The sequence below is a fragment of the Carlito syrichta genome, unplaced genomic scaffold (genome assembly GCF_000164805.1).
Source record: "Carlito syrichta isolate Samal-C Ts95f unplaced genomic scaffold, Tarsius_syrichta-2.0.1 Scaffold305632, whole genome shotgun sequence".
In the NCBI taxonomy this organism is placed as follows: Eukaryota; Metazoa; Chordata; class Mammalia; order Primates; family Tarsiidae; genus Carlito; species Carlito syrichta.
Window position 1 is genome coordinate 465892 of NW_007249728.1, and position 14422 is coordinate 480313.

The 14422-nt window shown below is 36.0% G+C and overlaps 2 protein-coding genes across 2 annotated transcripts in view; both read left to right on the forward strand.

Annotated features, from left to right (window-relative positions):
- LOC103264232 (keratin-associated protein 25-1) overlaps positions 1–6652 on the forward strand; it is a 12018-nt gene extending 5366 nt beyond the window's left edge. Inside the window, 3 exon segments of the mRNA XM_021714360.1 lie at positions 3395–3596; positions 3599–3612; positions 6599–6652. Coding sequence (XP_021570035.1) covers positions 3395–3596; positions 3599–3612; positions 6599–6652 — 270 coding nt within the window.
- Positions 6653–11910: 5258 nt separating this feature from the next.
- LOC103264223 (keratin-associated protein 24-1) lies at positions 11911–12672 on the forward strand. The gene has a single exon (XM_008061866.1). The coding sequence runs from the start codon at positions 11911–11913 to the stop codon at positions 12670–12672; it is 762 nt and encodes a 253-aa protein (XP_008060057.1).
- The last annotated feature ends 1750 nt before the right edge of the window (positions 12673–14422 follow it).

The window sequence follows — 14422 nt, forward strand, 5'->3', positions numbered from 1 at the left end:
CCTTTGAGCAGAAGAAAGAAAGAAAGAAAGAAAGAAAGAAAGAAAGAAAGAAAGAAAGAAAGAAAGAAAGAAAGAAAGAAAGAAAAAGAAAGGATTCGTGAAGAATGGACAAAGTGATCCTCTACCCTATTTTTACAAATAACCAAGACAATTAGGCAAATTTGAAAATGTACAACTCCTAAAGTAACATGGAAAAAATCAAACAAAACGTTTAAGTCCTTTGCATGGAAATAGGTGAAGAGATGCAGACAGAGTTTCTGAGACAGTGATTCCTGAACTGTTGCAAAAAAAAAAAAAAAATGTACAGTAATTTTCAGGAGGCACAACAGAGAGGAAGGTAGCTTGTGCAACATCTCTGAGACTAAAAAAAAGAAAAGTGTTATAAAATTTTGAACATTTAAATGAAACTAAAATACGGGGACTCTGGAACAGGATAATGGGGAGAGGCTGAAAACACATGTCAGTGCCAGATACTAAGAATTTTATGAATCTTGTTCAGGAATGTGGACTTTATCATGAAGGCAATAGGGAGTCATAGATGTCTCTGTTTACAAAGAACTCTAATGAAAATATGGGGGATGTATTAAACTTATGAACCCTAAATAAGATTTAGCAGGTTAAGTGACTATTATGTGGGAATGAAAATATCATAAACTGTCAGATGTGATACCAATCATCTTTAACAAGATATGTAACTTCTCAGGAGGGTTCTTAATCTCAGGCTATTGAACCAGGCAACAACATGAAGAAGTATTAATCTTAAAGACCCTTAGTCTCTACAGACACTGAAAGAAATCACAAATGGAGTTAAATGTAATAAATTAGAACACATGTCAGGCAGGCATGTACATTGGGCTTCTTTTGCATCAGTCTCCAAGATGTGATAAGTTGTTTGATGGTGGCCGGCTTCTCTCAGTTACATGTCCCACATCTAACTTACATTTTAATTGCCAATCATTTAATTTTAAATGATTAATGGTTGGATCATATTTAGTTTGATAACTCTAGTTCCAGCAATCTTCCAGTTACCAGATACATTTCAACAGCAATTCTATTGAGACCAAATCTATTTTCACTATGGTCTAAAAATAAGGATTTCAGTTTTGTTTTAGAAACCCATATGAAGCATGCCTAGCATGCTGAAGAAGAGATTTTATAGACTAGTTGGTATCATTTGTTTTCAAATTTTACAAAGATCAAATACAGTGAAAGGAAACTTCAGCTAAATCATGAGACATTTATATGAGGCATATATACACAAGATATTTCAGTTTGAAATTATCAAGGTAAAAGAAGAAATCTTCTTTGGAAGCATAGAAGAGTCTGAAAAATTTCAGTTATCTAAAGAAATTTAAGTTCTCGAAAGAGATGGGAAAATGTCAGATAGACTTCTCAAACTTATCTCAGTTCTCGATTACTCCAATCTCTTTTGTTTTTTTCTACCAGTAACAAGCCTCACACTGATGTGAAGTGATTTGAGGCTTAAAAAAAAAAAGTAGTATATTGATTTTGAAAATTCCCAATGCGAATGTCAAATTTTTTTTACCCACTGTCTAAAGCAAAAAAGGTGAAGCTCAGTGGAGAGAGCTTATATTACATCTGTACCACATGTCATGTTTTATGTAAATAAATAAAATATCAAAGATATATCACAAATGAGCTTTCCATCTATCTCTTTCTCCTTTTCCTTTTCTCCCTCTGCAGATGCTTGCGTAAGTGTATGAGATTTTTCCATTTTGTCCAAGTAAGCATTCTTCGGACATCTTTGTTCATGTGATATTAAAATTTTGATTAATCCTTGCTCTGTTTAATTGCATGAAGACCAAAATACCCTAGTAAATTGTCTCAGGTGAAGACATCCATTAACTCTGGAATGCTAGTACACAAGCTGATTGCTATTCATACCATGTCTATTTTTTTATTTGGAGACTACCAGTAAGAATGTACGGTATTTGTACTAGTAAAAGCAAGTATGCCATCAATGTTACCATGTAGAAATATCATGTGCATTTCCTCAAGTCTTTGGAAATCAAATTCTACTTTTAAATATGAAAAATGTTAAGTTGTCAGGATAAAGCTCTTTAAAATGTACTCCGAGATGCTTTTATAAAATTGACTGTCAAGACAAATATACAGACAGCAACACCACATTATTAGATTCTCAAGTGAGTATGAAAAATAGAGAATGGCATGAGATTTGTTTTTGTTTGGCAAATCCAATAAATTTTTATATATGTAAACTATTTTAGGACATCATCACCCACTCCAAGCACTGCAACATTATGTCTTTTCTTCAAAGATGAGAATTATGCCTTCCTGTATTGTTCCTCATGGATAATAAATGAAATAAACAGCCACTCAAATGAACTCCTATTAATCAAGCATTATTGAGGGGTGGGAACAGAAGCAAAACAAATAAAATACTCAAGTGACTTCATCACACACATTCTTAAGCCTGATAAGCAGGAGAAAGATTAAGACTGCAGGTACATACAATATGTAAACTGAAAAGTTATTTTATGAATAGGTGGGAAGTCATCTTCATAGAAATACAACAATGAACTAATGAGATGTTATACAAATTGATCTAAAATATGAGGAGGGAAAGAGTCTGGGTGTTTAGCTATCAAGGTACATAAGCAATCTGATCTAACTCCATTTAGACTTAGTCAAACTGCTCTTTGCTACTTATCTGAAAGTCTCACTTCAGACTCTATGATGTCACCCAGCATATATTCTAGAAACTACAGCTACTGCTCTCTTTGGAGTTACTGCCATGTTCCCATTGCCTCACTCACTATACTCTACTCGACTGATGTGAACTGTGGTGATATTCTATGCTTGTCCACCTAACATCTAACTTGGCTTCTGGACAATTACTCAGCGACATGTGGTAAACCTTTTAGTTACTAATCATCTAACTGTGCTGAACATGAAATGTCTTGCTTCTTTCCACCCCTACTTACTGTATCTCTAGACTGTACCCTCCAATTCACGGGGTGTTTGTTTTTGTTTTTGTTTTTGTTTTTTGAGACGAGGTCTTGCTATGTTGCTCAGACTGATCTTGAACTCCCGATCTCAAGCAATCCTCCTGCCTCGGCCTCCCAAAAGTTCTGGGACTACAGGCATGAGCCACCATGCCTGGCTTCATCAATTCTCATCTCTCAAATTTCTGCCAGTAATCAATTGACTGTCAAGACAAATATACAGACAGTCACAACACATTATAAGATTCTCAGCTGCGTATGAAAAAGAGAGAATGGCATAAGATTTTTTTTGTCTGGCAAGTACAATAAATTTTGATATATGTAAACTATTTTAGGACAACATTACACATAGTTCAATATATCTAATAATCAATGCACAGCAGACTCAAGAGCTATTTACCTAGTAGCAGCCACCCCAAAACCACCCCTCTTATGGCTGTCAACCACTGAGCTTTATTTCCTGAGGCTATTAAACATTGGATCTTGTGTCCAGGACCTGCTGTTCTTTGAGCCATCTCCCCTATGGTCATCAACTTCTAGGTTATATGTCCAGTAGCTTCAGACCCTTGAACTACGTGTCTGACAGTTTTCAACTTGTTTCCTGCATGAGCTCAGTTTCCAACAAGTTTGTTCTTCTTTTGAGAGTTGGCAATCTCCACTTCTTAGAAAATCATGCTGAACTGCCATCCCAGCATCTTGCCTGATAGCTTTATACAGAAATTTTATCTTTAGGTTGGTGAATTTTTTTAGGCTGATTTTTCATTGTGCTTATAGCTCAGCTGCTGTTTTAATCTGCACCACTTTACTTAATTAAAGTTTATCTGATTTTAATTTTTTCTTCACAAAAACATTTTCTCTGTCAAACCTTCTTGATTTCTATGCCATTAACACGTTCCTAAATAAGAATGGTTTTCAGGGTTATCTCTAAATAAACTAGTTTCAAATAATACAAAAATAGTATTTTTGGTTCTTTATTATCTAATGAAGTTAAGACTTTGTAGTTTTTTAACATATTTTTTATTTTAAAATTGTGGGGTACAGTTAAGGGTTAGTTATACAAATATACATTGTGCAGGTACCCTTGTTGATGAGGTGTGCCCCCATCCCCAGACAGATATCAACAACCGTTAATCCCACCTCCCTTCCCCTCCCTGTCCCCTCAGTTTCCCACCACTGTCAATCCTTTTCTTATAGTATTACGATAGTTGTTCAAGGACCAATTATGAGTGAGAACATATGATGCTCAGATCTTTGTTTCTGTGAGAGCTCACTCAGTACTATAAATTCCAGTTCCATCCAGGTTGCTGCAGAATTCATGATTTTGTTCTTTTTTACGGCTGCATAATATTCCATTGTGTATATGTACCACATTTTTTTAATCCAGTCCTCTTTTGATGGACAGCATGGTTGGTTCCATGATCTTGATATTGTGAACAATGCTGTAATAAACATACACGTGCAGGTATCTTTTTTATAGAGTGATTTGTGTTTTTCAGGGTATATTCCCATTAGGGGGATTGTGGGGTCATATGGAAGGTCGATTTTTAGAGCTTTTAGGAATCACCACACTGATTTCCACAGAGGCTGCACTAGTTTACACTCCCACCAACAATGTATTTGTTCTCTTTTCACCACATCCTCTCCAGTATCTGTTATTTTTTGAGTTATTGATAATGGTCATTCTGACTGGAGTTAGGTGGTATCTCAGTGTAGTTTTAATTTGTATCTCCTTGATGATTAGTGAGGTTGAACATTTCTTCGTGTGTCTGTTGGTCGCTCGTATGTCTTCTTTTGAGAAGTGTCAGTTCATATTTTTCACCCACTTTGTAATGGGGTTGTTTGTTTTTTTCTTATCAGCATGTTTGAGTTCCTTGTAGATTCAAGATGTTGGGCCTTTGTCAGACATGGAGTTGACAAATACTTTTTCCCAGTCTGTGGGCTGTCTCCCTGCTCTCTTGATGGTTTCTTTGGCTTTGCAGAAGCTTGTCAGTTTATTGACGTCCCACTTGTCTATCTTATCTCTTATGGCCCATGCGTTTCAAGTTTTGTTCAGGAATTGGATGCCAGTTCCAATTTCTATAAGGGTATGTCCTGCATTTTCTAAGGTTCTTATGGTTCGAGGTTTTACATTTAGGTCTCTGATCCATTTAGAGTTAATTTTTGTGTATGAGGATAGATAGGGGTCTTGTTTGAGTCTTCTGCATGTGGTCAGCCAATTTTCCCAGCACCATTTACTGAATAGGTTCTCCTCTCCCCAGTGGTAGGAGGTGGAGGCTTTGTCGAAGATGAGTTGGTTGAGAAATTGAGGTTTTGCTTCTGGAATCTCAATTCTATTCCATTGGTCTATATGCCTGTTCCTATACCAATACCAAGCTGTTTTGATTATTGTTAAGACTTTGTAGTTTTACTAAACAAATATATTTAAAGAAAAAACATCTGAAAAATGCTGGCAAGAGAGATCCTTTCGGGAATCTGATTGAACATGTCAAACTACTTGAGCATTAAATGTGAACCTGCATTTTCTAACACTTAAAAGGGGAATAATTTTCTAACACTTAAAAAGGGAATAATCAGAATAGACTACGTTTTACCATAGTAATAAACAACCTCAAAATTCCTGGTGCTTAAAGTCATACTGGTCTACTTATCACTCTTACTACACATTCATTGTTTCATCTCCAAAATCATTCTCATTCTGGGACCCAGGCATAGAGAGTCTTCATTATCTGGAATGCTGCCAGAAGAGGTAGAGGAAAGATTGCATGGAGAATTAATTGCCCATCTATACTATATATGTCTGCCAACTTATTGAACAGAGCAAGTTATAATGTCTACCCTACCTTATGAGATTAACCACAAAGGAGTTATATAATTTATAGCTCTGGACAATGGAAAGCACAACATTATTTTTTTCTCTTGAATTAAACATAAGTCCCGCCCCCCACCAGTCTCCTCGTGGACCCTTGCAGAGAGTATATCACTATTAACTTGGAATCTATTTCTCTCTTAGATGTCTGCATGTAACTCACTAATCTAGTTCTTCATGCACTCAGTTCTTATAAGTAACTTCTCATACCCCAATAACTATCACCACTATATTAATCCCCTTCAATGTGCAGACATACCACTATATGATCAATAATCTCCACCAGGCACAGTGACTCATGCATGTAATCCCATTGTTTTGGGATACCCAGGTAGGAGTACTGCCCAAGCCCAGGAATTCAAACCAGCCTGGGCAATATGACAAGATATCGTTTCTACAATAAGTCAAAAAATTAGCTGGGCATGGCAGCAGGTGCCTGTCGTCCCAGCTACCCAGGACTGAGGTGGAAGGACCTACTAGCCCAGCAGATGGAGGTTGTGAGAGTCATGATCGTGCCACTGCATTTCCGCCTGGTGACAGAGTAAGACTCCAACTCAAAATAAATAAATAGTAAAATAAAATAATAAAATAATCTTCCAACACACCAATGAAAAGATATTATTCACCCCATTTTTACAGGTAATAAAAATCAAATAGTTCAAGCAATTTGCCCAAAACCCCACAAAAGTTGGATTCCAAAGACTTTTCCCTATCCTTCATATTATCTGTATTTTTCTTCATTCAGGTGGTGATTGATCTGGAAGCCACTTGGAAGTTGTCAATAACTTGGTGCTCATGATCTTCAACTCTAGAACTTTCAAGTCTAAATTGTGAATAACACTATATCCTCTCGGCCACAGCCCCAACCCACCCTTTTTCTCTAGGTGAACTAACATTAATTGTATAGATGCTTATGTCCTCTCTGGAAGTATTATTTCCCATATTGATGGTAGGAAATGCCTTTAATTCCGTCAACTCCTCCACATTAAACTTCTAATTTCAGCATATAATTTATATAAATTATAGAAAGCTATCTAGTCTATAAATTTGCCTATTTTAATTTTCTTCCTTCCTCTCTCCCTCCCCTACTTTCTGCCTTCCATCTTCATTTTTTTCTTTCTTTCATTCTTTTTATGCACTCATACAAAATGTAGTGGGTTTTAGATGAGATCCAATCACGATAATAAGAATAACAATAACAATACAAACAAAGATTATAGACTGAAGGTAATGATAAAAGCTAACATCAGAACATCAGCTACACACTATTTCCTATCTTATGCATGACCAACTCATTTAATTCTCTTAGCCGTCTATGGAAAAAACACTACTGCTAAGCGCATTTTGATGTGAAAATTGAGTTACAGAAACATGTGGTAGTTAATCGAGCATCAGAGATACCATTCAAATCCAGGGAATCTGAGTATTGAGCCCTTGTTGCTAATAACTACATATACAGTTTTCGGGAACTAGTTAATAACACATGACACAATATGGGTTATACAAGAAAAGTTATATATTGTCAAATAAGGCATTTTTTAAACTAAATAAGGTAGAACTGTTCATTTTTGGTATTTATTTTTAGAGGAAGAGATAATTATTGTGGGTATGTTTGTAATATCAATGTATGTTAATGATAATTTTTCTTTAGTCTAACTGGTGACTGGAATTCACTAAATTACAACCTTAGAAAATTAAAAAGAGATGTAACACTTAATTTGCACCTACTGTGTGTCCTGCAGTTTTCTAAGAATTTTTATATTTATTGTCTCATTCTTTCTGCAGGACAATCATATAAGGCACATGCTAATCATCTGGTTTTACATAAGAAAGTACTACAGAAAGAGAACAATTTTCCAAGGTTAAATGCCAAAAAATATTTTTAGATGGTACTCAGTGAAATAGTAATTCATAACTCATTAAGACACCATCCTGGCACTTCTGTCTCAGAATGTTAAACTTTTATAACTTCTGTATTTTATTACACATGCACCACATTCCCATGAAGTTAAGTATAAATCAAACTCAAATTCTTGTCTTTCCACTCACTTATGTTATCATTTTAAAAATATTTCATTTTAATTTATTTCTGTTCCCTAAAATTTGATTTTTCTCATTTGTCCTTCAATTTTTGAAATCATGAATGATCTATTCAACCAAAAACATAAATGCAGTAAGGATGTCCACTATTTTAGATTGCCAGTGCTAAATGTAAGAATCATTTTGAGTCAATATTCATAATTCAATTGCTATATAAGTGTGGATTAGCATACATTTTGCTTTTTAAATCATAAGATCACTTTTGCACAATTTAACAGAATTTAATCAAGTGGAAAAATATGTAATTGCATTACATGGGAGCAAAAAAAATATAAAATTTCTTGTGACCTAAAAGTCAAGAAAATGCCCTCCATTATTTTCCTTAAAAGCCGCTTACTGGAAAATATAGCTTTCTCTGATCTTCTGTGTTTACCCCAAAGGATTTTTAATCTTTGGATAAAATTGGGGAAAGTTCCATAATTCTTTTTTAGTGAGAAAAGAAATCTACTGGCTCATTAGATAAAGGGAGTTTATTTCTTATTCATCAGACAACATGAGTATTTCTCTGAATTATCTGATGGCTAACAAGCTTATTTCTTGCATCTTAAACTTGCCCTGACTACAGAGCACAAACTCTTCAAACTACATAAAGACTACTATATTTTCCTACAGTATTCTGACATAGTGTATTTATTTCTTGTAATGGCTACAACAAATCACCACAAACTCCATGACTTAAAACAAACAAAATTATTATCTTACATTTCTAGAGGCCAAAAGTCCAAAATCAGTTTCACTGACCAAGTCAAGGTATCAACAGGCTGATTCCTTCTGAACTTTCTAGGGTGAAATCCATTCCCTGCCTCTTTTGGTACCTAAAGGTTGCTAGCGTTCCTTAGCTTGTGGCCACATCACTCCAAATTTTGCTTCCAGCCTCTCATTGCTTTTTCTTTCTTTCATCTATTGCCTCCCTCTTGTAAGGACCCCTATGATTACATCAGACCTACCCAAAAAATCCATCTCAAGTTCTTTAATTTAATCACATCTGGAAAGTCTCTTTTGCCCCATCAGTCAGCATTCACAGATTCTCTGTATTAGAAAGCGAGCATCTTGCAGATGAAGAGGGGTGGTAGGGAGGGGGCATTATTCAGTCTTCAACATATAGCAAATACTATAAATAGGAGAATTAATGGGAGAAAATATCTTTTGGTAATTACATGACAGTGAAGTAACGCCTATGCTTCTACAAAGGCTTCAGAGAAGAATGCCATCCAAATGACAGTATTCTTTCCTTTTGTAAAAGCCTGCCATTGCTATGAACCTGATATTTGCTCTGTTACTGATGCTGTTTACTCTGTCTTTCAAAGATGCAGACTAGGTCAGACGTGGTAGCTAATACCTATAATACTAGCACTTTGGGAGACTGGAGTGGGAGGATTGCTTGATCCCAGGAGTTAAAGATCAGCCTAGGCAACATAGGGAGATCTCACCTCTACCAAAAAGAAAAAAATTAAATTCAAAAATTAGCCTGGCGTGGTGGCACGTGACTGTAATCCCAGCTACTTATAAAACTGAGGAAGAAGGATTGAGCCTAGGAGACTGAGTCTGCGGTGAGTCATGATCGTGCCACTGAACTGGGTGACAGAGGAATTCCTCACAAACAAACAAAGGTTCAGGCAAAGACAGAAGACACTTCTGTAGAGGTATCATTTATAGACAATAGTAGAGCAAATGGGGTAGGGTGATGATTACATATGAATGCGAAAATCTGGGTAAAAAGACAAAACATAAAAGCAAGTAAGAGAAGTTGAGCTAACACTGCCTTTGCAAATCTCAGTGTTTACTTGCTTAGAATATCATCATATTAAAAGTAATTTAAATATGTTGCAAAGGTTCTTATTTTAAATATTGCTTATGCTATATGATGTTCTACATTATTTTATTGGATTACACTTATGTGAATAATATTAACTTAAGAACCTCATTATTTAATGCTAAGATGAAAGGGGAGTATGTAGGATTTGCAGCTAACTGACTTGTTCATTACGTTGGTGTTACTGTTGTTTTCCCTCAAACCCGCACCAAGGAAGTTTAAGATAAAAGACTAGAAGTAACAATGGTATGATGGAGATGCAGAAAAAAAGCTTCAACAGCCTCTGAACTTTTCCAGGTAACACTAGGACTCAGCAACTGAGCAAAACGTTGACCATCAACTAACCACCCTATGCATCTTTTTTTCTGTTTTGCCTGCCTCAGGACTGAGATTTTCTGCACTAAATCCCAAGGCTCTCTACAGGCAAACAATATTTTCCTGATTGTGACCTTTTTCACCTCAGAAAAACTCCAGAAAGCAGCAAAAACATGTTTGATAAAGAGTTTCTAATTGTCACCTTAGAATAAATACTGTAAATACAGAGAAAGACTTAAAAAAATCAGATTAAAAATTGGAGAATATCTATAAGTTTAAATTAGGTGCATTTAAAAAATCTAGATGAAAAGTTAAAAACAGTGAGAGAAATTGAATGGTGTCCTATAAGGATAATTTCTTTTAAAAACTATCCCTGTAGGTGATCCTCTCTGAAGAAGTCAGTCCTACCTCTCTCTGAACTCTTCACTACTAATAAATGCATTGCTGGTCCAATATAATAAAGGCTGCAAGTATGAATTATAGCTTATATTTTTAAGAACAAAATGCTAATTCTTTAGTTTAAATTAAAATCTTAAAAACAATTGTTTAGCCTTCACTATAAGAAGTGAAAAGAAGTCCTATTTAATATGCACAGTGCCTATAAGAACTGTACAGGTTCTCCAAATAAAATTTTTTCACACTTATGTGAATAATATTAACTTAAGAACCTCATTATTTAATGCTAAGATGAAAGGGGAGTATGTAGGATTTGCAGCTAACTGACTTGTTCATTACGTTGGTGTTACTGTTGTTTTCCCTCAAACCCGCACCAAGGAAGTTTAAGATAAAAGACTAGAAGTAACAATGTAAAAGACTAGAAGTAAAAATTTCATTCCCTTTTGTTACCATAACCAAAAATAACTACATTCTTCATCACAGGAGTGAAATAAAGTCTATGTACAAAAGAAAGCAAATCAAGAATAAGTAGAATTTATTTGGGGAAGAAATAGGAAAAAATGTTACACATCTGACAGTAATTAAGCTTTATAGTAGGAACAATGGAACACATGATGTATAATCTAAATCAATTAAGAAGGTATAATGTTGAGAAACTGGATTTATTTGATAGTACTATTGCAGAAACTCTTGAAGAAAGGATTTCACAGAAGTCTTGGTTGCTTAGCAACCAATGACCCATGGGGACAAGTTCATTTTTAGCCTGGTGCAGGTCACCAAGCCTCACAGGTATTGGTGTGAGCCTTACCTAGGAATTCTCCAGACACATTAGACGAGAAGTTGTCACCATTATATGGCCTTGCACAGGTAAGAGTCTAGCACATAATGGGGCAACTGATTATTTGTCTTAATAGGTCAATGCCTTATCCTCTCTTCTGAGTTACAATGTTGAGACAGTCAAATTATTTGACTTCTTTCAGAGTATAGGATTAAGTCCTTTAGTATTTTACAGTAGACAAAACAGTGGGTCTAAACATCCTATCTTACCTAAATCCTTGTTAACCTTTTAATAACCACGCTGGAGGAGCCCGTAAACACATGAACTCTTCTTAACCTCTGATTGACAGACGAGAGTTTGTCTATTAACAGAAAAATCACTATTCACTGAAGCTATGGTCTACAGATGGCGAGTGATGGGTGATGGTCAAAGTGGCGATTATGAATACTTTGAAGAATCAAAATAAACTTAGTTGTGTATGAGTGTGAAGACATCAGCAGCTGTGGCTAAACAGCACACTAATGAGATGTTGTAGTGTTGTTGCTCCAGGCAGAGAGAACGAAGAGAGTTTGGAGAAGCTTTTGACAATCAACAGGAAAGGTATAAAAAGTCCTCAGGCCAGAGCCACACAGTACTTGCACAGCTGCCACTGAGCATGCACTTGGGCTCCATGTCGACACCAGGCTATTCTGGAGCCTGCGATATCTTACCCTACCGAACTCACTGCTACATCCCAGTGACTCCCTCTGTTCCTCTTCGCTCCAATGATGTAAGCCCTGCCTTTGGACATTGCTTACCCAGTAGCTACCAAGGAAATCTCTGGCTCCTGGATTACTGCCAAGAATCCTACTGTGACCCGCTGAACTGTGAATCTCCCAACTGTGAACCCAAGACCTGCACCACAAGTTGTGATCCACCAAATTCCTGTGTACCCTGCAACTCCCCATCAGCGGGCCAAGTCTTCAGTGTCTGTGAAACTACCAACATCAGACCCCGCCCCAGCTGCAGCCCATGCACTCAGACCAAGGGGTATGTATCCAATTGCTACAAACCCACTGGATTTGCATCCAAAGCCTGCCAGACCCTTTGCAGTGGTTCCAATTGCTTTGGGCAATTTAATTATTCATCCAAGAGGCTCCAGTCTCTAAACCACTGCAGACTGGGTAGTTTGGGATATAGAAGCTACCAAAATCTTGGCTTCATACCCAGCAGCTTCTCACCATCATGTTATATTGCCAGAAGCTTCCAACCACAAAGCTATTTAATGAGAAATTGCCAATATTCGAGGTATGGACCTATGAGCTGCTGGCCGCTGGGCTATTTATCTAGAAACTGCCGGTCTCTGAGCTATATACCCAGTACCTTTCCACCTATGAGGTATTTATGCAGTGGCAGCAGGCCTCTGAGTTGCTATTGATCAATTTACAGCATTTATTGCAGCTGGAAGTTGCCCAATGGGGCAGACTCCACTAAATAGTAGAATCACTAATATTCTGCTGAATCATTTTATGCATCTTAAGAATCTTGTTACCTTAACCTCAAATATAACTCTTGGGCTTATTAACCACAGTCGTTATCACCTGCTAGCTTTTTTTTTTTCTGTTGCTCTGTTTTTGCTGTTTGTGTTAAAAGCTGATCCTGAAGGTATTATCATTATTTCTGAGATGACTATGATGGACTTACTTAAAAAAAACTCCAGAAGAAATAGAACCATCACCAGCTTTCTTATTTGGGCAACGGCTATCCCTTGTCTGCCAGTGCAGACCATTCCTGATGAAAAGAGGTCTTCTGGGTTTGACTGCTGATTCCAGCATGCAAGTTCTTTCAGATGGTTTTGCTTTCTATCAATAGTTTTGTCAACTGCCTATCTAGTACCTTACTTAAGAACTGAGAGATTAAACATAAGGAGTGGATCAATTTAATGCTTTCCCTACTGACTGATTATGAGAACCTGAAAATAGCAATGCCAACTAGAGCTCAAAAACAGAAGACTTCGGCAAATCTTCTCTTCCAAAGAAGCCATAAAATTGAATTGACTGGCACTCGTCTTTGTTCTCTAAGACCAGGAGAAATCCTCCGAAGGAGCTGAAACACAAAAGCTATTTGTGTAAAGAACAACAAAACTTATTAGTTGAAAGAACGACTGTTATAGACTCTATATGATTAGTGTTAATCTATGTTCAGGATTATCCTATAATCCTGCTGTGCTAAATGATTGTGTTCTGATTCTGGAAAACATCCCGGTTCTTAGTTAATAAACAAATTTATATCTGCAAACCATGGTTTTCCTTAATGTTTTATTTCACATTAACTAAAGGTTCATCCAAGTTCTGGGCAATACACATAGCATTGTCAAAACACTAATTTCCTGCCATTTAGTTTACAGTCTAAGTTAAAAACATAAAGAAGACAGAATAATAAATCTCAGACTTTTGACTTGTTTTGTTTTGTTCTGTTTTTAACACATTAAGTGCTATCTCTTTTTAAATGGCTGTGATTGATATTGACACAGGGAAATTTGGGGGAAATATGTATAAAATAAATCAATTTAATAAATTCATAAAGTATTAAATATATGTATATCTCCTTGTACAGTATGTGTATTAATTGGTTTTATAGATGAGGTTTGGGAACTTGAATAGATTTAATATTGAACTGTTTAAGAAGTAATTTAACCTCTACAAAGTTCTCATCCAAAAGATGGAAATAAAATCATCTATCTCAGTGGTAAAAAGAACATGACAGATACCCTGAGAAGTTTTGTAAATAAAAAGCAAATCATGTTTAAAGGAAAATAAAATGATCCCTAGAGATGGATATAACTGCAGTTTGGAAGAATGGAGAAAGAATCACCAATACCAATACTCAATATCTAAAATTAAAACTAACAAACTATACAAATGTAAATAGCATTTTATTTACTCATCTAATAGGCCTGCTATGTTAGAAAGGGCTTTAGGGGAAATATTATCCACTGCTTCTGTTGAACGTGTCTGGAAACAGTCGTCACTCCTTTTTGAGTTTATTCAATTTTCCGAGAATTCAATCTGCTGAAATTGTCTTCTTTATATTGAGAAAAATACTGTATAATTATCTTTAGCAACCTTCCATTGGCCATATGGGACCAGTTAATTTCTTTAACATTGGATAGGTGCTCAAGTATTTGA